Raw genomic sequence first — 24,509 nt, 5'->3', positions numbered from 1 at the left:
TAGGCATCAAAGTTGTGTAAAAATCAGCCTCTTTCTCTGCTCCCAAACGCTGTGGGTGTGCCCGCCGAGTCTGCTGAGACCCCGCCCCCTACCAAGTGTCACCTGTCAATCAAAGTCACCACCTCTACCAGAAACATGGATGCTACGTTTGAGAGCTTTCTGCTGCTAACTCAGCTACTAGCCCGGCGGCTAGCTCGGCGGCTAGCTCGCAGCTAACTGTAGACTGTAGTAGTAGTAGTAGTGTGTGCTGAATGTATTTATACTGCTACAGCAGCAGGGGCAGGTTTATGCCAATCCGATTTGCCCACTAAATCCTGAACACAGAAATCTTGAAACACAGTTTGTGAAGCCTAGACATACATTTATGACCTATTTAATGTGTTTAGAAGAAAATGTCTGAATTCACTTTACACAGTCTTTAAGCCTTTCAGTTACATGTAAATATTTTAATGGATTCAGCTTCAAACGCAGCTGGTTATGTACATTCATCCTATTCCCTAAAGATATATGGCATATATTATTACATGTGTGTGTGTACCTGCCATTCATCTTTAAGAAAAAGATGTGCTTCTCAGACACTGCCTGAGGAACACATATTATACATCACATACGCACACACACTCCCTTCCCATCAAGAACGACAACGGGCTTCAGGGCAGTAAATTCATGCTCACCTGCTGCACCATCTGGACTAAAGCTGAGCACCAGACAGGCTCCCATTAGCAAAAAACAGCATGCTTCTGTGAATACTAAATGTTACATTGCCCTTGCATCATGATGTTCAGGACTCTTTAAAGTAAACCAATTCAGTTGAATTGCCTACTGCTCTTCTCAGAAGCTCTGTGGGATTACTCATCTCAAGCTCCAGCACCAGTTTAACTAATCAGCTGTTCATTAAAGACAGGAGATGGTTTGTGTGCAGAACCTCATACGGATGGGCTAACAATTTCTAGTAAAGAGCCATTAAGCAATCCATTAACAGAATTATCCTTAATCAGTCATAACACTCACACTCATTATTGTAGGAAGCAGATACGCAGTGAAGGAAGAAGAAAATTGACAATTTAATTTGACCTGGATTCTTGAGAAACAGGGTTTGGGGGCAATTTGTAAAGGAAATGTTGGTTGGAACAAGCATAGCAAAAGCACATACACCACCCATACATATATTTAGGGGCAGTGGTGGCCTAAAGGTTAGAGAAGCAAGCTTATGACCAGAGGGACAGGCAGGGTTGGAATCTGGGTTGGGAAAGTGAAGAAGGAGCACTTTGCCCTCCCTCATTACCACCACTGAAGTTACATTGAAGTTACAAACCCCTTCACTCCACCTGCTGAATCAGGGTATTGCTCTCAGTGAATAGTTTTATTTAAAAATTAATAAATAAATAAATATATACACAAACCTTAGCTGAGTGCTCCATGGTGACCACCACTTTGGTTCCAGCGCTAGCCACCAAATCCATGGCTCCTCCCATTCCCTTCACCATCTTACCCTAAGAAAGGAGGACAGAAACAGATCAAGCTTTATTTTGAGGTGGACAAGACAACAGAATCCAATCGAAGAATACCATTAACTAAAGACAATACCAAAAATGACCATACAGCTCACTGTGTACCAAATAAATAAAACCAAACAAAAGCATTAATTTAGCTGTGTGTGACAAAAGACAGTGTTACCCATTTCTCCTCGACTGTAATCACTTACATAAACAGTACGGTAAACAACCGCTGCTCCTCCATACAAAATGCATAAGCGTTTACAAAGCTGCTTTGCGGCTCTGTGTCCTCAATGCAAGTATGGAAAGATCATCTAACACTTTGTGCTGGGCAAAGCCTCATTTTATCCCTGCAATAGTAAGAGCCTGAAAACTTTCACAAACTCAAACAGAGAACACAGAAATGAGAGGGGATTGGATCTTCAGCAGTGGAAAAATGTGGTGAGGTTACAGTGGCAATATCACACTGTTATGCAAATTAAAGATGATGAAATGTACTTGTCATACACATCCATGAGTAACTCATAGTATTTTAAAAAGAAAGTTATTTCTTTTTCCTGGGTCTTATTATTATTAATAGTGGTGATTATCATGTGGGTTATAATAACATTTGATTCCAACATATTTTATAAGTGGAAACAGAATGTTTAAGAAACATTGGAGAAATATAGTTTCTCCAAAATGAAGTGGAACAGGTTTCAAACATTCCCAGTTTAAAAAATCTGAAACACTTATTGCAAAGTGGGCAGGGGGTGATCATATCCAGTGTCTATTAGTTCATGATACAATAAAAACTGTTGCACTGTGTCCTGTGGATAGAGTAACAGTAGCTGAAAAGACATGTTACCATGTTGTAATGTGTCTACACTGTAAGCAGCACCAATGAAATTACATTTCACTTCTATTGTACTGGGGCGCCAGCAGAAATGTCAGGGACAGATAGGTCAAAATCTGAGCAAATTAAACCAAAGCTGTCTGCATGGACAGATACCATTGTAGGTCAGTGAGAAAAAAATGTAATTGTATTCTTTTGGTATCAAAGGTTGCACTAACAACCCGCAGCCATATCAATAGAAATATAGAGTTGGAGAAGTATTTAGAAATACCACATTCCAGGTGCCTTTATCCACCAGTCAAGTCACAGTTTACATCCATGTCTGTCCAGACTTTGAAGGAATTTAATGAAAGGTATTAAGTGTATTTTCCTTCTATGTGTTTAGTTGCTTGGTCAATAAAGCTGATTCTGATCGAACACAAAGTTGTTGCCATGACAGCAGACAATGCTTGCAATGAATGCACATATGGATGTTGCTGCAAAGAAGCTACACATTCTTAAAAAGTGGATGTTTCATACACAACTTCAACCTTGGAGCAGAGAAGAACTGTACAATCACTACAATTTCAAGATGGGCACTCAAGATTAGTGTTACCAATTCAGTACCGGAATATGGTCACAATCTCCTTTTCTGTGCCTAAGTTATGGTGTTGAACAATGCCACAAAAATTCTTTTTGCAGAACATTATTATGGTGTCACAGTGAAGCTGACATTTGACTTTTTGGATATAAAATATAATCACTTCATCATTTTATCCTATTACACATTTGTGAGAAACTTTGTCAGAATAACTGTATGAATTCTTGAGTTATAGACTCACAGGTCAGTCTCTCAATGCTTCTTTCATAGAGACTGAGGACAATCTTACAGGTTTTGTTGTCAAAACTGGGTGAAAACATACAAAACAATTTTCAAAAAAGTGCATTACAGAGCCAATCCAACATCTTTAGGGCAGCCTTTCATATTGAGGCAGTGACATGCAGTTCCCTACAGAGGAGAATGGGGGGACAGCTTCATTTCTAGTAAGGCATGTTCTTGACAAATGTAAGGTTTGCTAGAGGATGTTCTCGTCACCATTGAAGCAACTACCGTGCATTTAGAAATCACAGATCTTGGATTGTCTGGTGTCGCAACATTACTTGTAGTGTGTTATTACTTGTAGTGTTATGGCATGTTCAACTCCAAGTGGACATTTGTGCCAAATTTGAAAAAAATCCCTCATGGCTTTCCCAAGATACAACGTCCACAAAAATGGGACAGACGAACAGACGGACGGACAACCTGAAAACATAATGCTTCTGGCCACGTCTATCGCTTTATTTAGTACTGTATTTAGTATTTAGTACAGTCATCAGTACTAAATACCTGCCTGATGTAAACCTGGTTAACAGCTTGGGTTCCAGTTAATATTGACTGCTAAACGCTAGCACTGCTAGTAGATGACAAGAACATCCAGGGGATCACTGGAACACCAGACATATAATAGCAAAGACATATGAGCTGAGCAGAACACAAGCAACAAAGCCTCTGCACTGTAGTAAAGCAAGAATCCAACATGGACCAGGAAGCCTCTCTACAATACAGTGGCCGCTTACTACAGCCAAATAGTGCAACATGCGATGCAAAGCTTTGTGTTGCCATTTCCTGCGTCTCTACAATAACAAAAAATATTTTCTAAAATTAAATTAAAATCATAAAATATGAAAATCACATTGGGTTTCATTAAAGTGAGCCAAAAAAGTCCCTTTTAAAATAATAGGCAATCTAAAAGATCATCACTGCAACAGAAGTGCTACTCGGGTGAAAAATTGTCTTCAAGTCTCATTGTTCCCAATAAAGGTTTCCAAATAAGGAAGGCTGACATGCAGATATGGCCACGGGGTGATGGCTGAGTAACTGAATTAAAATCCCATTTGCTCATCAATCATGTGAAGAGCCTGCTTTGCGCTCTCTGCTTGATAACCAGAGGATATATATGGCAAGTGCGGTGCATCATAGGGATAAAGACTGCCTCCGGGGATGCCAGCTGGGTGGAGAAGATATCAACAGAAAGTAGAAGGAGGGCTGGGAGAGGGGTGGTGGGGTAGAGGAACTTGCAATTAATTTATATACTTTAATGTATTATCTTATGGAACACCACTGGAAAATGTCCCTTTATAAAAGCTCTCATAAAATCCTTAAATAAAACCACCCACATAGTGTCAATTTTGACATTTAACCTTCCAAACACAATCTTTCCACTGTTCTTCACCTCTCCACCTTTTTATTTGACAGACAGTGACTATTAAAATGCTCCAAAAGGAAACAGTGTCCTTTTTCATATGATCAATGCTAATGCACTTTCTGGCAGTCAAAAGGCTAAGTGGCATGTGCACAGGGCCTTGGGGGATAACACTATTGGACCAGCAAGTCTGGATTTACAGCTGTGTGAGCCAGACACCTGCTAATGTACTCCACCCAGCAACTCGGCTGCTGTTAATCACAGAAGGCATCTGTTTTGGAGAATTAAACATCCAAGTTAAATCATGAGCCTGGTTATGATCAATAAAAGACTAAACGAGTAATGAGCATTTGGAGGAAATTAAAAATGATCTTGTTTTGATGTGGGAGCAATGAAACTTCTGCTGGAGCCACCCTTTATTACAAAAATGTATTGTTTTTTTGTTTCTGGCAAACAAAAGTGCAGCCATTAAGTGACTGGAAATATTACAGGACATTAATGTTTGATTTAATTGTACCTTTGAAATTACAGGACTCAGCTACACTGTGTTGTAATGATGTAACAGCAGCCACATATAATTCAGCTTGTGTCAATCCCTATTTTCTGTGTGTGGATGTATGTGAGCAAATGGTCAAATGTCTCACTAAAGCAAATAATTACAAACTTGTAATATAGAAGAAAACAAAACTAAAAATCACATTTCCATGGAGATGTTTGGGTTTCATTACTTACTGAGTATTTTAAATGACCTATATTGCTGGGAGGATTGGCATGTGCCTGCCTCTGATTTACAGCTTTGCATGTAGTTAACCGAGTTGGCTTTGATCTATGCTGCTCCTTGCAGCAAAAGTCAAACTTATCGTGATCTGTATGTGTGTTTGACGAAGAACACATTCAAATGAAATGATACAATGGGATAAGCTAATAAATAATTCCACCCCACTCTAAAAAATAACTCTATTCAATCCAATCAAGCTTTAAACTGTCTGATACATTTTGCCTGGTTGTGCATGATCGCTAGTCTTCTGTATACCTGTTATCCTGTGAGTATGGCAGCCAAAAAAATGGGATTTCTCATAATTACTTGCTTCTTCACATTAAAGCCATCTGAGAATATTATTTTGCAGAATCAATGATTTCATGGAGACTCTTGAGCATGGAGGTTTCCATGGCATTTTGTTTTCAATCAGCAGGACTGGTAGACTGAATATATTGTCAGGACAATATCCAAGCAATGAAATATCTCTGCCTAAGTTGCCAACAAGAGGGGGATAATTTAGTCATTTAATTAACAAAGCTTTGATAATATTAACCTTGCTGGTCTCACTGTAGCCCCATAGGTTTTTAATTTCCTCACTACTCCGATTGTGTCCTTTTGTCTGCTGTAATCCTAGAACTGTGGGGACACTAGAGCACCTGAGAGTGTGTTTCTAATCACATTACACTGGCATTAACACATGAAAATTATTAGATGTTATTCAACTTCCAAGCAGTGACAATTTTTGTTCAACTGAGACAACTGTTATTGCTGAGTTGTTGCATAACACATTGCAGAGGACATAATTCTTGACGCTTTCAGTTCAGAATATGAATTAAATGTTAATGTTATTTCATTGTTTCACTATTTAGACAGTAATGAGAAAATGTCTTTGCACTCTTTCCACAAATGTAAGTTTCTTAAAACAACCATTTTACATTTTAACTGCCTTACTTAACTATCTCTTTGAAATTAATCCTTGCCAGAGGCAGATATACAGAAGCCCACACATATGTTAATTAAAAAGGCGTTAGGGAGGATGTTAACGATGGAATAACCATTCATATAATGGCTTTAAAAGTGAAAGATAATGTGTGGGACTGCAGGAGACAGCATCAGTGGTGCATAACCCAGATTACACAAGACTTCTTAAATTGAAGCGGTGCTGAGATGATATGGGGCTTTCTTCCTATCTTTATTTAAGAGTGTGGTCTTTCAATTTGAGAGCGTGATTTATTGATTTCACATTCAGATTTATAATGCTTTCCCTCAGAACCCTGCCCTCACACTCAAATAGCTCCTGCTTGTGCTTAGATTTGCTCTGCTTCTGCTCAAACGGTAGGCTTGCACTCAGATGTATTGTTGCTTGCACAGATTTCCTGCTTCAGCTTTAGCCCTTCTCCACGCGTTCAAAATGCCTCTGTGCGCTTGGGTAACGTCTGCTCTCATGGTTTTGCTCTGCTCTCAAGATTTCTGTGCAGCAACCCTGTCAAAATTCCCTAACCATTAGAATGCCAGGTGTAGTGTTGACCAATTAAATAATCTTTGTAGGCACGTTCACTTTACTTGAGTCCCTTGATTTTGGCAGCCCACAATCTACTAGAATCATACGCCTGGATCATGAAGATGACATCGTTTTCTCCTCTAGCACACCAACAGGGGGCTAATGTGCTACACAGCTACTATTATATGTAGCTATTACAGTAGAAAGTATGGGTAGTGTATATACAGTATATTAACTGTCCTTTTATTTTTAAAAGTTACAAAGAAGACAAGAGAAGTACATTTAATAAAGGCCTGGAGGGAGAGAATCGATGAACCCAGTTAAAGAGTAACCGCCTGCAGGAGATGCTCTAAGAAGTAAAGCGAACGCCAGGAAGCAAGGATCATTTCATTGAGCAACAGTACATCTGGCATTCTATTGATTTGGGGATTTTGACCAGATAATTGCACTAAATAAATAAATAAATAAATAAATAAATGAATGAATGAATAAAAATCTGACACCAGAGAAGAAATCTGAGAGCAGATGTCTTCGAGTACACAGAAGCAGCCTGAGTTTGAGGAGAAGGGCTGAAGCTGAAAATCTGTGCAAGTAACAATAAATCAGACTGAAAACACACAGTTTGAGCAGAAGCAGAGCAAATCTAAGCGCAAGCGGGGGCTATTTTAGCGTGAAGGCAATGGTTTTAGAGAAAGAATTACAAAATCTGAATGTGAAATCATAAATTATGCTCTCAAATTAAAAACATGCCACACTTGAATGAAGATAGGGAAAAAGCCCTGTAAAGCGGTGAAGCTGTAACGAAACTGCTGCAAAAATTATTTATATCAGTAATTTACATACAGTACAACGCTGCTGGCCAGAGTCAGATTCTAGAAAGTCAAGAAGATTGATTCGGAAGCCAATTGTTTCCAAAACATAAAGAAATAATGGTGTTCCAAAATACTGCAGCATCATGGGAAGAGTGGTTTTACTAATACTGTATTTATCTTACTCTTATTTCTCAGTGGTTACTTGCATTTTGTTGTGTTGCTATGACAACAGAATACAATTTCCTCATTTGTTCTGCATTTGTTCACTTCTACTTACTAGCAGAAACACCTCAGAAAAATGACCAACCAACTGGACTTCTTTCTCTCCCCTTCAAATTCTCTGACAATCTCCGCTGACTGATACAAATGGCTTTGTATTTAATAACATAGCGACGGACTGCCACGAGTCTTTGTTACCCGGACAACTAATGACGAGCACCAGGACAGAGAGAGAAAGACAGAACCAAGAGGAAGACAATGGGCACCCTGTTCAAAGAAAATGAAAACTGCTTACTGTGTAGAACTGTTGAATGCAGTGTGATGTACTGTGAGAAATTACATATTACAAACAACACAATATTTTCTTTCCAAACAAAGACCAATGACCTTTAGATCAATTTGGACTTGAAAGTCTAACCAGGTAAGTGGGAACACTGGAGATTGTGCATAATAGAAGCCTGAAATATGTAGCAAGATGGGGTAAAGGTAAACAGTATTTTTGTGGCTGATCCCAAATAACCAGATGTATCAGATGGTTTGTTACACAGAAGGTGTAGGTCGTCCTTGGAAACGCTGTGAAAAAGAGCATGCACTTTCAAAAAATACTTGGCAAGTGATTGAATGAACCATCTGTCTATCTCTATCTTACCTTGCAAGTCAGCCGAATTCACAAGATCATAAAATCACTTCAGAATCCTCATAGGTCACTAACTGGTCCGAACCACTGATGTTTCGGACACAAGTGCATAACAATATGAATTCTCAGGTGATCTCATGATGTTTTGATCTTGAGAATCCAGCTGTCTCACAAGGTAAGATCAAAAGCCCAATACCCCAATTTGATCGATGAATACATAAAGGAATGTAAAACAGCAGTTATCTTAACAGACATCCAATCAGTAAACCTCATGTATTATATATTACTCCAGTGGGGTTTTTTTTAACCTGCAACAGAAAGCATCTTCTTTAAAGGTATTATATTCAATAGCATTTAAATAAGGGTTAGCTCCACTCCTATTCTCATATTGGGTGGGGGACAATCAATCAATAAAAAATGCACACACAATGACACTGTGACCTTCAGTATCTGCTACTAAAACACTGAAGTTCTAAGAAATAAGCAGTATGCTCTTTAGCTGCTCCTTCATTAAGGCTGCCATCAGGCCTTATCATGAGCACTTGAGCAAGTAACTGCATTTTAATAGTCAGTAGCTCAAGCAACTGCAGCACTTAAGCCGCAGTTATACTGAGCGACCAGAGGGTTGGAATGCATGTCTGATGTCGTGCTTGGTTTCTCTGTTTCAAGTTAATGGCTATCATACTAAATTCTATTTCGTAAAATATATAGTTGTATTTGAGTTCATCCGATACATTTAATGGCTTTGGTCTTCTTGAACATGTATTCCTCACAGATTTTTTTTTTTTTTTTTTACATAATTTTTTGGCCAATTTTTGTCTTTATTAGTAGATAGTGGTAAACCAGCCGACAGGAAACAAGGAGAGAGAGAGAGATTATTTTGACATGCAACAAAGTCTCTAGCCAGACTCGAACCACAGACACATTATGGGCATGTGGCATGTGTTTTAACCACTCTACTACTGTGTGCTCCTTCCTTACAGACTTTGAGGAATATGTGAATAAAGTAACATTATTCAGCCAGCCAAAAAAAAGAGGGAATTATTATTCTGATTTTGAAAACAGTGTGCAGCTGGCTGTTAGAAATTTGCGAGGAGGTGCACATTGGAGTTGTACAAAGGGTAATGATGTCATTTCATCATGCAGTGATACAGAGTATGTTACGTTACACAATCTTGGCCTGGTTTGGTAACATATCAGTTAAGTTAAAATCACAAATACGCAGACTAGTCCACATGAAAGTGATGGAGGTGAGGAAGCATCATTCTCCCCAAATGCTCTTCGAGAAGAGTTAAACAGGCTATGGAAATTAATGCTGACTCGTCCTATATCCTGTACTCAGAATATAAATGCTCCCATATGGTTGATGCTACAGAATTCCAGTTAAATACAGAAAAAGATGTCTGAATAGGTATAAAAACTCTGTCATCTCTAACTCAAGACACAAGGAGGATGTGAAGTGAGGGGTTGTGTTGCACATATTTGAATGCCTGTTACAGACAATTATACTGCAGTATTTTTATGTGGCAGTATTTATGTAAACAAACAAATTCCCCCTTGGGACAAATAAAGTAATAATGAATCTTGTCTGCATCATGTGTGAAGACCCCAACACTTAGGACAGTTTGATACATCTCCACCAACTAAATGATAAAATAGCACATCAAATCAAAAAATGCCGTCCTTTATTCAATTACCCCTTTCTCTTTATTGTTTTTTCCAGATGTTTCAGGCTGAGCGGAGATGTAAAAGCATTTCAAAGCCCTCAACTGGAAAATGTTCATCTCCATTTTGCATATTAAAAGCGTTCAAAATCAACATAATCATGCTGAGAGTACTGCATCCCTGACTCCTACGTAAAACATTTCCAATTTCACGCTATGTACCCATCTTTAGATAGTGAATAATTTTCATTATCACAGAAGGTAGAAAATGTAATTCTCTTCATCCGTCCTTTCAAAAGAGGGGATAATGAAGATTGAAGCGTAGGTGAGGACAGAGGTATGGCTGTGTTGCTGCATTGTTGCACTGTACACACTGTCCAACACTAGAATGGCCAAACAAGATAAACGCCCTGCCTCTGAATATAAACTGCAGGCCTTCCATATCTGCTCAGCATGCTTAATCAAGCAACTGTTAATTAGCAATTACCATAGACAAACAAGTACAACTAAAGAGGTAAATAGAAAAAAAAATTACATAGCATAATTTAGAGATTACCATCGACAACAGTATTTTTTTTGCACGTCTCATTACCTTGTGTCTGTATGCCCTTGGCTGCTGAGAAGGGCTGCATCTAAAAAATGAGGCACTGGCTGAAACATCATACACTTCAGTCAAGCAGAAAACAGCTGTGTGCCACAGGGCATTCTGGGTGAGCCCTCCCACATTGTGAACAGGCTTTTAATGGGTTCTTGACCTTAGTAATCATTGACAAGAGCCATGGCCACTTTGGTCTTAAGGTCAATTGACCTGATGAAACATCTAGCAATAATGTTGGTCACCCATTATACTGTAAAACTCACAAGCATCCCCTAGACCCCATTCTGAAACCATATCCCCATACTCTTGAATAATGTTACAAGCCGGCTCAAAGTCCACAACAGAAATGGGAATCACACATGACAACACGTATCTAAAACAATATTACAAACTTTCAGTCATGAATGCAGTGTGTAGATGAGTGAAATGTGTGGTGAAATATGTGCCAACAAAACCGAAACCAAATGTCTAATCCATCTGGTTGGTGGAGGCCTGGAAGGACGAGAAGAGAGCAAGTAATTACAAAGCAGCCAGCTAAATATGCTGAGGCCTAAACTACACAGGTGTAGGTAGTATCCCTGACGTCCTCTCTAGTCCCACCCACTGGCTCCTGAGCGAAGAAGCCCAAGGAAAAAGGGAAGAGAGGGATGTCACAATAACAATAACAATAACCCAAGGTCTCACCCTTTGGTAAAAAAGTGACAGCCGAGACATTCCCTTGTTTGAGAAATACTGGAGGCCACCATGCATAAAATAAACAGGAGATCAAAACAAACTCAAAACTGTCTTAAAATGAACATAGCACAAGAGACTGCAGCCAATTCTTAATACAGAAGTCTCTCTCGGTGTGTTACTGTTCCTCTGCAACAACTCTGTGCATGTACAAAGAGGAAATTTGGTGCTAAAAATACCATAATTTGGGATAACTCAGAGTGCTGAAGCTCCACATTATCTTCAGCTAATCTTGACAATGCATTTAAAGAAAGGGATCTCTTTGGTGCCATAATGGGAGGAACAATTAAGAGTGACTGATAATCCCTTCGATGTACATATGCGCATGTTGGCATTCTTTGAAGACACACATTAAAAAATGTGAACCAATTTTTTTAAGATCTACAGTACATTTATACCATACTGTGCATGGCAATTCAATACACCAGCACCACACACACACTAGAGCTTCATATGACAAAATCTGTTTATATATGCTTCCAAAAGCAGTTATGTAAAACATATCTATTGTACTGATGATTATGTATGTTTGAGACCTGAGTAGATAGAGCAGAAAGCATTGATTTAGGAAAAAAAGTAAAAGGAGGTATGCCATCAAATCCAAACTTACTGGGATCATCCAGTTGGCTAAGTCTCCGTGTTTTGACACCTGCATGGCTCCCAACATTGTCAGGTTGATATGGCCCCTACAGTGGATGAAGAAACAGAAAAATTAGATCAACTTAAGTCCACTCATCAAATAAAAGACATTTGACCCATTTTTGTTTCTGCCCTAAGACCAACACATTACACAATGTACACAAGCACTTAAATGTTCTCCTGTTTTTGAGAAGAAACATATTTTACACACAAGTTTAATATGACTTTTCCAATGATAGGGTGGATTTTCTCAACATAAGTAAGTGTCTTAACGTATCCCTTCTGTTTCTAGATACCAATCTTTGAGTGAAAGTTGTGACACTTTCTTTTTCTTGTCAACAATAAAACTGCTAAATCTCCTTACAGGTTTATTTCTGAACTGTGTTTGCTCCATTTGCACGTGTAGTGAAATGACCTAATGTTTGAGGAACTTGTTATTCCCATGTTGCATAGCAGGTGTGAGGCCAAAAACAGAGACTAACACGTGAACATGTTTAGTCATAAGGAAGTACAAGTCTTAATGTACTCCCAAGATAAGTCTTAGCTGGTGTGGTACCTGAAGAAACAATCAACCATATGTTGTGTTATTCTTTCTCAGCGACTCAGCAGAAATGCACGCACACACAGACACACACGCGCACATGCACACACATACACACTCAGAGCCAGCATGGTTCTGTTTGGTCCTGGACAGTGCTATTTATGAGCACTATTGGATTTCCACTGGGTGGACAAACAGAACTGATGCTGCAGGGAGTGCGGGTGGGCAATCTCAGACAGTTGGCAAATCAATACGAACCAGAGACCTTGGGAATATTGGCAAGGCTGCTGTCTAGTTGTACTGGTGACAGGAGCTATTTTTTATCCAGTGTTACAAATCGTGGCCATACCCTGTGGCCTGTGGTCAAACCCTGCTTAATGGTTATAGGTGGCCTGATGGTGCAGGTGACAAATTATTAAATTGAGAGAAATATTTCTGACAGTCTGTAGGATTAACCCTTGTTATTAAGGAAATCTTAGCAGATGTTAATAAGCTGTCTGCAAGGCTGGATATGTCAAGCTTATCTAACTTTCAGTCAGCACCTACATTTTCAAAGCTTGAGCATTACGGCCTTACCCTCTGATCATGGCAAATGACTCATCGCTGGAGAAATAGGCAGCCCCAGGGAGCACAGTGACAGTCTCCTTCCCTGAAAAACAGGGTATTTTGATGCATTACTTATAGCAGTATTCTGTTAATAGCATATTAATCTAAAAGCAACACAGTTTACATATAGATATAATCCCAAATAAAAGTAAATACAATGATGACATGAACGGAAAACAGTGTTAATCTATTAAGTGATAATGTGAAAAAGAACTGCACAGGCCTCAAATGACCATCTGTGACATCACTAACAATCCATTGCGTTAAGCATCAATTTAAGCGTGTGCTTACCATAAAGAAATAAATATATGGGAAATCACATTTTAGCTGAAAAGCTCAGTTCATCCATCCATAATTTTGGTTTGCTTATAAAGTTAGATCAATACCTTCAGAGCATTTCATTTATTTTTATATATAGACAGATACATTTTCAACTGGGGAGGTATTGATCAGGATAAACCTCACCAGCATTAATCAGGTCTGCATCCACTGCATCCTCTGTGGGGTAAGGGCCCTATGCAGAGAGGAATGAGGATAAACAAGACAGTGCACACAGACGGGAAGGCACACATACACTCACACATGTCACTCAGCCTGACCGGCCATGATCTTTCCAGGGAGAGACAGACACAATCACATTTCTCTGATTAGATGAAACATTGATTTTCTCAGTGTTCAGCAAAGGGAGCAATCCTTTTGGATAGAGGAGACGAGAGGAGATGAGAGGAGAAATGAGGAGAGGAGAAGAAAAGAGAGGGAGGAGAGAGAAGTACCTCTTTAAACTGGCACTCATAATTAAAAAGAAACTTTGACAAATAAGGCATTAGCATAGACGCCTACACTCTCCTGTCAACACAACTGATTGGAAAGTCATTCTATAGCAGCAGCAGTCTTTGTTGAAAGCTCAGGCAGCAAATAATGACTGTGAGAAAAGAAATATGGAAGCGAAAGTGTCAAACTGCCACACTTTGTTATATAACAAACCCAGCACATTTCAAATGAGGGCCCCAGCTAGTAATGATACTACTCAAATGTATGGCTATTCATCTTGCTACATACTCAAAGTACAATGCAGTCTGCTGCTTAAAACATCAGTCTACACAAAGAAAATATGCTGCTTATTAGCGTGTTTAGTTTAGAGATTTGAAGGACTGAAACCTGAGGGGAGAAAAATGTCTGTACTCTTACCAGTCCCAAAATTCCATTCTCACTTTGGAGGTGTACAGTGATGTCTGGTTTTATAAAGTTGCTGGCCAGCATGGGGATACCAATACCAAGGTTAGCTGATGGTTTCTTTGTTAAAGACTGATTCCATTTGTAATCATGCAGTGAAAATTATGCATTAAAGGTAAAAATAAACATACAAAGTATTATGCTAAAAAGACAGGTTCACAGTTTTTCATGTCAGGTGCCAAAAAATCTAAGTGATGGGGGCCAAAATCTACAGTCCTCCTTCAGTGCAAAACTGTATTTAAAAGTTTATCTGAAGATAATATGAAGCCTCAGCCACCCAGATTACTCAAATCAAGTATATATCTGTAATTTCGCTGTACTTCTGTATAGTGACAAAATAAAAATAAAGCCTATCTACTACTATCTTTGAACATTAGTGTTTTTAGTGCCAAAGTCCTTTTTTTGTACTATATTTCCGCCACAGCTCAACAGGGATACATTGTCCGGTTAGAGCTGCCATGGTTACCGCATTACTGTGGTAATGCAATCTTGTTACACCCACCGCAGAGTCAAGTTTATCACTGCTTTACCGCTGAGTGAGCAGCTCAAGTGATGGGACATCAGTTATTCTAAGGCTTGACAAAGAGAATGATGTGCCAACCAAATGCTGATCTATATTCTTGCTGCAAAGTCAGCCTCTTAATGAAAACACTGGTATAAAGACAGACATTTAGACTATAGTGCCTAAAAAGAACAGACTACTACAAGAATAACTGCTAAAGTTTACTATATTGGTCCGAATAAGACCGCTAGGGTTTTTTTCCTGGATCTTTTTAAATTGATGAAGTACCGGTATAAAACCGACTCCTACAGTGTTGAGAGTGTTGCAATATGACTTGTTTGTAGCCTCTATGTTTCTATAGGCTAGAGAGTGTCTGTTAATAGGGAATTTGTTAGAGTCAGTCAGCTCTAAAAGTGTTTTGTTAGTCCTTTGAACCTGCAGGAGTTTCTGAACGCTTGTGTAACATGTTTTTCTGCCATGACTAGTGAAAATGAGTACAAAGCTTCTCCCGATGTCTCTGCTGCAGAAACAGAATATGTCAAGCTGTCAAATACCACTGTGATAGATGATCAGGGGCACAAAATGACAAACAGGCAGTCTTATAAATGCTAACTGCCAGAGAAAATAATTTTTGACCACTTTCATGAGCCTGGAGACTGTATAAGTGTACGTAACTATACTATGAAACTAGTAAACAAGTATTTTTCCAAAAACAGGTGTTGGAAAAGGGAGGACTGTCACATAATCAGGGTCGCCTTCTTTTCAGGCTAATAAGGTATTTAGGAACCAATTATTTTGTAACACCTGAGGTTTATGTGATTTTTTGAATGGCAGTTAACACAACGGTTTGACTGGCTTCACTAATTTGTGCAGTAAGGAGAAAATCAATACCACTGCAGCTCTATGTTTGAGGAAACAGAGAAAATGTTATGCTAAAAAGACTGCAAAATTTAGTAGATATCCACTTAATATGACAAACTCAGAATGTTGAAGCCTCATATAACTAAGATAAACTTTTCAACACAAAATGACTGTGTGGACACACTGTTGAGTTTGACATCCATCACTTACACTTAGCACATTTAAAGGGGATCTTTTAATAGCTGGTATAAACAGATGGAAAGATTACAGTGAGGAAAACCTTGTGTTCAGTGTATATTGGCACCGGACTGTTGTTTTATAAGAGAAATGAAAAATTGTGAATCTATCTATACTATGCTAGGCCTCCGCTTCAGCCTCCTCATGACAGTCATGTTGTGTGAACAGGCTCAAATCATTTTGTTTGGACAATGCTCAAACCCACAGAAATGTGTTCCAAATATTGACATTTTAAGATACCACATACTGTATAACACACTGAATTACAGAGGGAATGTGAGTAACACCAAAAATCACTGAGTGATTAATCACAGGTCACGTAAAAATTAAGAAAGCTTTCATGAGGAAGGACGAATCTTATGCAATCAACTGGTGCCAAAGCTTCAAATACAATTCATTGTGTGTGTTGAGAAGAAAGGGAGCCGAAGCACAGCTTCATATGGCTACTGGCCAACACCTGCTTTGCTTTCATTTGTTCAAATGGGAGGGAAGCACCTAGAGAACAAATAATATGTAATCACTGAGACTGTATGATTTGTTCACTGCTTGCATTCTCTTCAAAAGGATACCATACATCCCATCCTGAAACTCCAGAGCAGCACGTCGAATGATCCTTTCCCGAACAATATCGGAGTCCTTCTTTGGTTTGGGCTTCTCCTCTTGGCTTTTCTTTACTGTGCGTTTCTGGAAAGATTCAGAGATGTACAAAGAATTAGGACACATCATGTTGAGAAGCATCTGGATGAGCAGAGCTGGTTTGTTTATATTTTTGAACAATGATAGAAATATGTTAAATCCTGGATTAGACAGAAAAGCTTAATAATATATTTTTTATTTTATTTCTTTTTATAATTCAATGCATAATTAAAAAGCCTTGTTCTATACCTCAATCCTTTTTTCAAAGCTGGACCCCTGGACAATCCTATGGACATAGATGCTGGGTATGTGGATGTCCTCTTCAGCAAAAGTCCCAACATCTACCACCTCCTCCACCTACATGGAGACACAGAGGAATGAGCACAACATTCACCTGTAAAATGTCTCATGACCTTTGAGATTAAAGTTCAAATAAGAAAAACATGCACTGATGGAATTACGCAACCAGGAAATAGCCTCTGCCTACCCAACTATGAAATTGAACAGATTAACAGATAGAATGAACAATTTTTTGTCTTTCTGCAGGCTAATCTAAAAAAAATGACCTTGATTTTTAGGTTATCAAGAAACCAGACAATCTGAAGCACAAATTTTGATTCATTTTGATAATTTCTGATCTAAATATGAAGATATAAAATGAAAATGCATTTTAAAAAGAATGTAGCAAGCAGTAGAATTTCTTTATTTTGTTTGGTATTAAATCATAAATCGAGGTACAAACAATAGTTCCGGTGACGCACAAGTATATATTTGTTCTCCAAATATGATCTCAGAGGTTTAAAATCATGTTTTTTACAGGGAAGAGAGTGTGATATTTGTGGGAGAAGGTCTTGCATTTGTTCTTTTAGCAACTCCAGCAAAATCTGCCTGTGTACCCAAAGCCAGCTTGGCTGACTGAAAACAGAAGAAGATCATCTGACACAGCAAGCCCAGGGGACAAAGCATGATCCTGGGATCAAAGTCGATACAGAGTAGGGGTTTCTGGAGGAGATGGTTTGGCATTGAGAGGACTTTGATTAAACCAAACAGAGGTAAAAAAAAACAAAACCATGCACTTTTTAGTGTGCAAAAAAATGTTAAGCTACACGTCTTTATTTTTAGGCCTATTTCACAAGCTTTGCCTCTGCCATTGCCTTTAACACTCTTACACTGATTATATTTTAGCTCAGCTTATTCTCACAATCTCGGTGAAGCTGCTAAAACCCTGGACACTCACATTATCTAAATATATCTTTCATAACACTTTAATTTCTGTAACATTTATGATTGCAACAATATAAGAAGAGCTATGTGTCATAGCGACCAAGCAACATATTCCTGATAACAGAGGTGCACCACCTTTATAAAGAAAGTGTCAGCAACAGAAGACAAGTGTACATAAGAGGTTATTTCTGTCTGACTAAGAAGACACAGATGGAAATGGTTATTGATTTAAGCAGTGTTGGGTCAACATGACTGGGATAGAAATCCCACAAGGAACGCACCTGCTCCTTTCTCCTTAGATAACATTAGACACTGTTATAATCTGAGCCTACAGCCTCCACTTATACATGTGCTGAGAGGGAGTTGTACAGTACATATGGGCTCCATGCAATCTTGCTGGCAATTTTTATAGCTTTTAAAATTGATTGACAAGTTCATATTTACCATAGACTTTGTTCATAAACTTAGTCATCCGTAGGATTTTAAGTCAACATAAGAATCAAAGTCAGGGGGGATCAGCAGTAAGCAGTCTTTGGAGAACTGATTTTCTATTATCAAAAAAGGAGAGAATCCAAAGGGGATGAGACCCAATTTCTTTCTTCCCGAAGAGACTTCCAAGAGGGAAATGCACTTGAGATGACACAAAATTAAAATGAAAAAAAGAGGGGAGAGCAACCAAGCACCAGAATTATCTTCACATCTCTGGGGACCAAGAGGAGACTTAACCATGACAACATAATTTTCGCCCTTCCTTCTACTTTTGTGTCTCATTCCTGTGTAACCTACTTATTCCATTTACATGAGGGGCAAGCAGCCGTTCAGAACAAATTGAATTGAATCTCTCCTTATCTCCACTTCCTCCCTTAGCACTCAGTGCTGACTGAGAGGAGTCAATGGCAATGAGTGGATCCCATCTTAGTGCTGTCATGGATACACAGGCTTTGGTCTGTGGTGAGCAGGGGCCACTCAGGATCATAAAGTGATTTTAGACTCTTTCGCTGGTTGTCTTGCTCAGGATACAGCAAATCTCTGATGCTCCATGGTGAAAACGAGGCCATGCAAGATGAGATCGGTAGCGCAAGAGAATTGATACAGCAGTCCCACACATCCACCTACATCTTTCTCTGGGGGCTCGATCTGTCTTTTGTGAGAATGATGATTTGCATAGACATCTTCATCAAGCTAGATTGCGCTCATCACCTCATGAGACAGTAATAAAATTACGGGGGTATTTGGTGAGGGTAATTTCACTTTCACTTCAGATGAATTAATTTAATCTGCAATTTTTTTTTATCTTTAATCAAAAGTTTTCAAATAGTGACAAAAAACCCACAAAATCACCCCTCAGAGATGAGTTTTTGCTCGTCTGTAGCTCTATTTTCAATTAGCCTTCCAAAGCTAAGTCACAGCACAATAACAAGCTCATACAATTTAAATATGTGTGTGTACATAAAAAAGCCCTCTGTTCCTTTCATCTAGGTGTTGTGTCCTGGCTGCACCGGTGCTCAGATGTAGTTCAGACAGGAGGTTCAGCGGACGAGGAAGGATAAAGCATGAACATGAAATAATAAAAACACACAAAAACAACACAAACAAACACGCAAATGAGCAGGTGTGTGGAGCAAGCAAAGAGGCACACGCATAGACACACACATTGATACTTCCGTATCTGTAGAACGTTTTTCACATCAATGAGAGCAGAGAGAGGCATGAAGTGAGTTGGCAGGAGGATAGAGAGAATCAAAGTGCCCCCTGGGGACACAGACAGCTTTTCAAAGTGTATGCTTTTTGGTACACAATGCTACCAAATTCCTAGAATAAACCACCAAGAGTGCTGCTCCATGTTACAGTGATTCGTCTATGCTTATTATAAAATGTTGGAGATATGCCACATTATTCACTAATGTCTGCACAACCAAAATGAAAACATTTTTTCAAGTTACAGGCCAAAAAAGTACATCAGACTCAAACTATCGGTAAGAAAAATGGACAAACCAAATATGCATGTAAGAGCTGGAATTATGTTCAACAATCAAATGTTGCATAAATGTAAATCATCATGCTGGGTATGATTAACATTATGATCAGTACATGATAGCACTGCCATACTTTCAGACAAAGATTCTGATAGTTAACAGTTCATAGAGGCTACAATTTTCATAGTCATTACAATCAAGGGGAGGATTGTTCATTTGGCCCTTTTTAGTCCCAGTGATGTGCATACAACTATAAAATATTGTAGAATGGTTGTCAAGCATTCATGTTTTTGTCACCAAAGCTCTTAAAATGAATACCTTGGTGATCAATACTCATAGCAAATTATGAAAATCAGAAAATCAAATTTAATGAAAGACATTCATCATCTTGTACAAATTGAATGGGCAGATTTCCATGAAATTAACTGAGGAAATCTATGATCCCCAAAAGACAATCCCTCCCCTTGTTGGACACTACATGTATATAAGCATGTACTATTTGTATGAAAGTGGAGTTTTGAATTCATGATGATGCTAGCTCTAAACTTCACTAAAATCACAAGGAATTACATAGATATATGTACATTTTATATGAATATATTCAAATGTGTGAATGTGTAAAAGGGTTTGATGTTTGTCAATTTAGATGCAAAAAATAAATAAATGAAGAATAAAAATGTTGAATCGGTGAGGAGATCTTTAGCTGTGTATTACATTTTGTGAACAAATCTTTGCAGTTATACATCTATCTGTTTGTGGGATGCAAGAAGCTGTGTGAATCCCGAGTTTATAGCTACTAGATAAATCTACGAGTAAAAAATCAAATCCACGAGTACACCATAAATGCATTCCTAGAGGCCATTGTGGCAATCCCCCTGCAGGCCATGATGGCAAATTGCAGCAGAGATTGCCCAGCATTCCTATCAGCACTGCCAAACCATTTAGCCAGTCAACCTATAAAAATCATTTGTCTTTTTCCATTTGTTCACAAAATATCACACACAGCAACTTAATAAATGACCTCAATAAGATTTCATCACTTTGGAGTGTGGAATGGTCAAATTAAAGTTTGGATTTTCAATTTTAAATCAAATTAATATACTACGTCAGTGACTGAAATATTGCAAACTATAAACGCTTCAGGGGCAAATACTTTAATTGCAGAGTTACCTGAGTTTATAATCCATCATGTCTGTTTTTGTGTGTGTGTGTGTGTGTATTTGTGTGTTTGCTTACTGAGATGCGACAGTCAGGAGAAAGAGATGGTGTGGCTACAGGAGACAGAGCATGAGGATGACAGCGACACCACACTCTCATTACCCTGTGTATTTATAGCCTCTCCATCTTCCTCCCAGTGTGTGCGTGTGTGTGTGTGCGTGCGTGTGTGCGTGTGTACTTGGCCATGCTCTGCTGCCACTTTTGGGGCTCAGCTACGTCTATATCCTCTAACCCAGAATACTGACGACACAAGCAATCTGTTTCTCCTCAGTGGAAGCTTGCGTTGTCTACATAGACTGTATATAAGACGACAATCTTCATGGTATCCAGAAAATGGGAGAAAGCAAGCCAATGAAAACCCTGTCAACATTACAGGAACTAAAAATACCTTTTTCAAATGAGACAGACTGCACATCAAAGCACCTTGTATCATAAGCATTTGGAATGGACAACTCCACTCCCACCTCAAATGGCAATGTTTACATTTCAAACAACACCTAAGCCTTCATGCAATGTGCTTGAGGTTCAGTTGACAGGCAGCCATCAGGGAACTTTGAACTAAAAGTCAGAACGTATAACATGCAAATTTACCACTTTAAACATTGCATTTGTGCATATGTTCAGTAAAGCTGTCTTCCTCTTCTTCAGGCTGCTGTCATCCCTTTTTATTTATACTGTATAATCCGTCCCATTTTCTGCATTTCTGTTCAACAAATTAGTGCCCTACTAAAACTCAATGCTGACATTTACATTGACCGAAACGCTTGACCTGAGCAGCTGCTAGCCAAAGGACTGGGGACTCATTAAATTTAACTCCAATATTGATTATAGGTTGATTATGTTGCACAGAAATATGCACCAGTGTTCTAAATAAGCTATTAAGTAGCAAGCTTGTGTTGCATTACATTTATAAACTATATGTAGGAGATAATGAAACAGAATTATGTTGCACAATCTGAGATATTAGGAATATTCCATTACCATTACCCTTTACTACTTGACTTACCAGGCTCTCTCATATGTTCACTTCTTGGTCATGTGTGCACCATTCAAGACTAGAATACACACATTTAATTGCCCCCATCACCATCAAGGTGGCCAATTTATGGCCTGATGTTAATTCTTGCATGTCAAGGTAGTCTCTGATAAATGAAAGCGTAATTATTGATGCTATCCATGTCGTGGGAGCACATTTTCTTCCAACACATGCATACAAATAAGCCTATTCACATTTAAGGGGGGAGTGATGCTAATGCAAGTGCTATTATTCCCATCTGTCTATTGACATTACAGCACTTTGCTTTGGTTGTAGCAAAGCCAGCCCAGCAATTACCACTGTCTGCTCAAAATAAGTTTCAGTTCAAAGCAAAAGAGAAAAAAAAGTGACATTACACTCACAACAATATTAACTTTGTCGTCGTCGTCGTCACATTAGTACATTAGTACTTTGTAATTGTGCCCTTATTCTATTAGACACTCAGATTTTTAAATAATTTTGGATTCAAAGCCATTAGGGATGTTCGATATTGACTTTTCTGCTGATATCCGATACTCTCCAACTCTTAATTTCCAATACCGATATATGCAGGCCTTTTACACCAAAACTGTAACAACATAACATATCTCCTATTGTGGAATTAACATATTATTTTATTGTGTTGCCCCACTGGATTCATACATAAATGCAACATGGCTTTCCAAATAAACACTGTCTGTGCAAAATAAGAGAACAACTTCAACTTAAGTTATGGGGAAAAGTGCCAATATGTCACTGCCAAATTTATTACACTGCTTTGCAGTCATTGCAAATTTACTATCCGTAGGACACACTTATTGGAAATAGTTCCAAACCACAGAGGTGGAGGCGTGACCTTTACAGGAACGTCCTCTCACTCTCTCCTCTCAGCTGTCGTGTCTCTCTCCTGCAGTGGATATTTAAGTAAATATCTGCCGATAATGTCGGAGGGCCGATAATATCGGACATCCCTAAAAGCCATATTTACATTTGGCTTATTAATCTCACTGCATAAGAGCTACAGATCATTTTTGCCACACTATCGTGAAGATCAAGAGGAAGGATGGATAAGGGATCTAGACCATATTTCATTATGTATATGCAACAGACACAAATTATGACATTCATTAGAGTTCTTGTGCACACAAAAGCTCATTCATAAACCTCTTTAGGCAGGAAATGATGGTGAAAACAAGTGGATTTATAATTATTTTCCAACAGTAGCTTGAGTAATGGGGGTAGTCAAGGGCATTAGGCAATAATAAGGCAAGAAAACTCAACAAGGCATGGTAAGTACTGTAAAATAGCAATGAAAAAGTTGGCTGTGATAAATAATTGAAATTCCAGCAGCGAGCAGACAAGGCATTGTGTACCACAGAAAAGATGTGACGGGTCATGATAACCTTTATCATTTCAAGGCCAAATATTTGAGACAAAAGAAAAACATCACCTTTACCTTGTTTATTTTGCACAATTCCTAACTGAAACAGTGAGTGCCGGTGCTTTTTGCATATGTGTGTGTGTTTGTTGCAACTGCATGATCCATTGTTATGTTGTGTTGTTGTGTAAGCCATAAGTAAGAACTGCTATTTGTGTACTGTATGGTACTTTAAACCCATGAGGATCAAGGTCTTTTATATACAATTAGACCCCTGGCATGGCAAAAATAACAAGACACACATAGAAACACACTTATTCACGTGCATACACACCCACACCCCTAGATCGCATTGCCATAGTATAGGAATACAGTTGAATCATTTACTGTGACTGATGATCGAACAACAGCAGAAAGCACCGCTTTGATTCAGTCTCTGTCGTATTGTATCCCACAATGCACTGGGGCCTTTCAGTGTACCTGAGATAAGGGAATATCTGGACCAGCTGGATACTATGGAACATTCAACATTTGAATAGCAAGGTTTGGTTGCCTAGCAACCATGGCAGGCGCTGGTGATGATCTGGTAATTTTCAAAGTGCTTTTGTGTTATCTCATTTTCTGACACCCTTCCTGCCTCTTGTGATAAAAAATCAGTTTTAAAAACCAGTAAAAGCACATGTCTGAATTGAGGCAACAGCTAAAATGATACGCCTGTAGTTACGGGCCTGAGAGAATTAGATATTGTTGCTGTTTGTCATCTTTAACAACTGCATGTATATTAGGACTTATTATAATGCAATGTATAATAGAATATAAACCGATTGTGTAAAATGTTGACATGACGTTTCTTACACGGATCTGGCATTATTAGTTATGATAAACTAGCTGGAATTTGTTTCCTAGAAGCCTCCTAAGGCTTTAATGCAATAGGTACATGCTCAGTGAATGTTAACAGAGCCTTAAA

At 38.6% G+C, this 24,509-nt stretch overlaps 1 protein-coding gene across 1 annotated transcript in view; it reads right to left on the bottom strand.

Annotated features, from left to right (window-relative positions):
* Positions 1-24,509, bottom strand: part of oxct1a (3-oxoacid CoA transferase 1a) — a 53,045-nt gene that overhangs the window by 10,757 nt on the left and 17,779 nt on the right. Inside the window, exons 8-14 of the mRNA XM_053325206.1 lie at positions 16,981-17,088; positions 16,665-16,779; positions 14,451-14,545; positions 13,728-13,776; positions 13,233-13,305; positions 12,087-12,162; positions 1,404-1,493 (exon numbers count right to left, since the gene is read on the bottom strand). Coding sequence (XP_053181181.1) covers positions 1,404-1,493; positions 12,087-12,162; positions 13,233-13,305; positions 13,728-13,776; positions 14,451-14,545; positions 16,665-16,779; positions 16,981-17,088 — 606 coding nt within the window. The remainder of the gene's footprint in view (positions 1-1,403; positions 1,494-12,086; positions 12,163-13,232; positions 13,306-13,727; positions 13,777-14,450; positions 14,546-16,664; positions 16,780-16,980; positions 17,089-24,509) is intronic.

This window comes from Scomber japonicus, chromosome 9, assembly GCF_027409825.1.
Source record: "Scomber japonicus isolate fScoJap1 chromosome 9, fScoJap1.pri, whole genome shotgun sequence".
Classification (NCBI taxonomy): domain Eukaryota; kingdom Metazoa; phylum Chordata; class Actinopteri; order Scombriformes; family Scombridae; genus Scomber; species Scomber japonicus.
The sequence above is the reverse complement of the archived record's forward strand: the minus strand, read 5'-3'. Positions and strand labels throughout refer to the sequence as shown.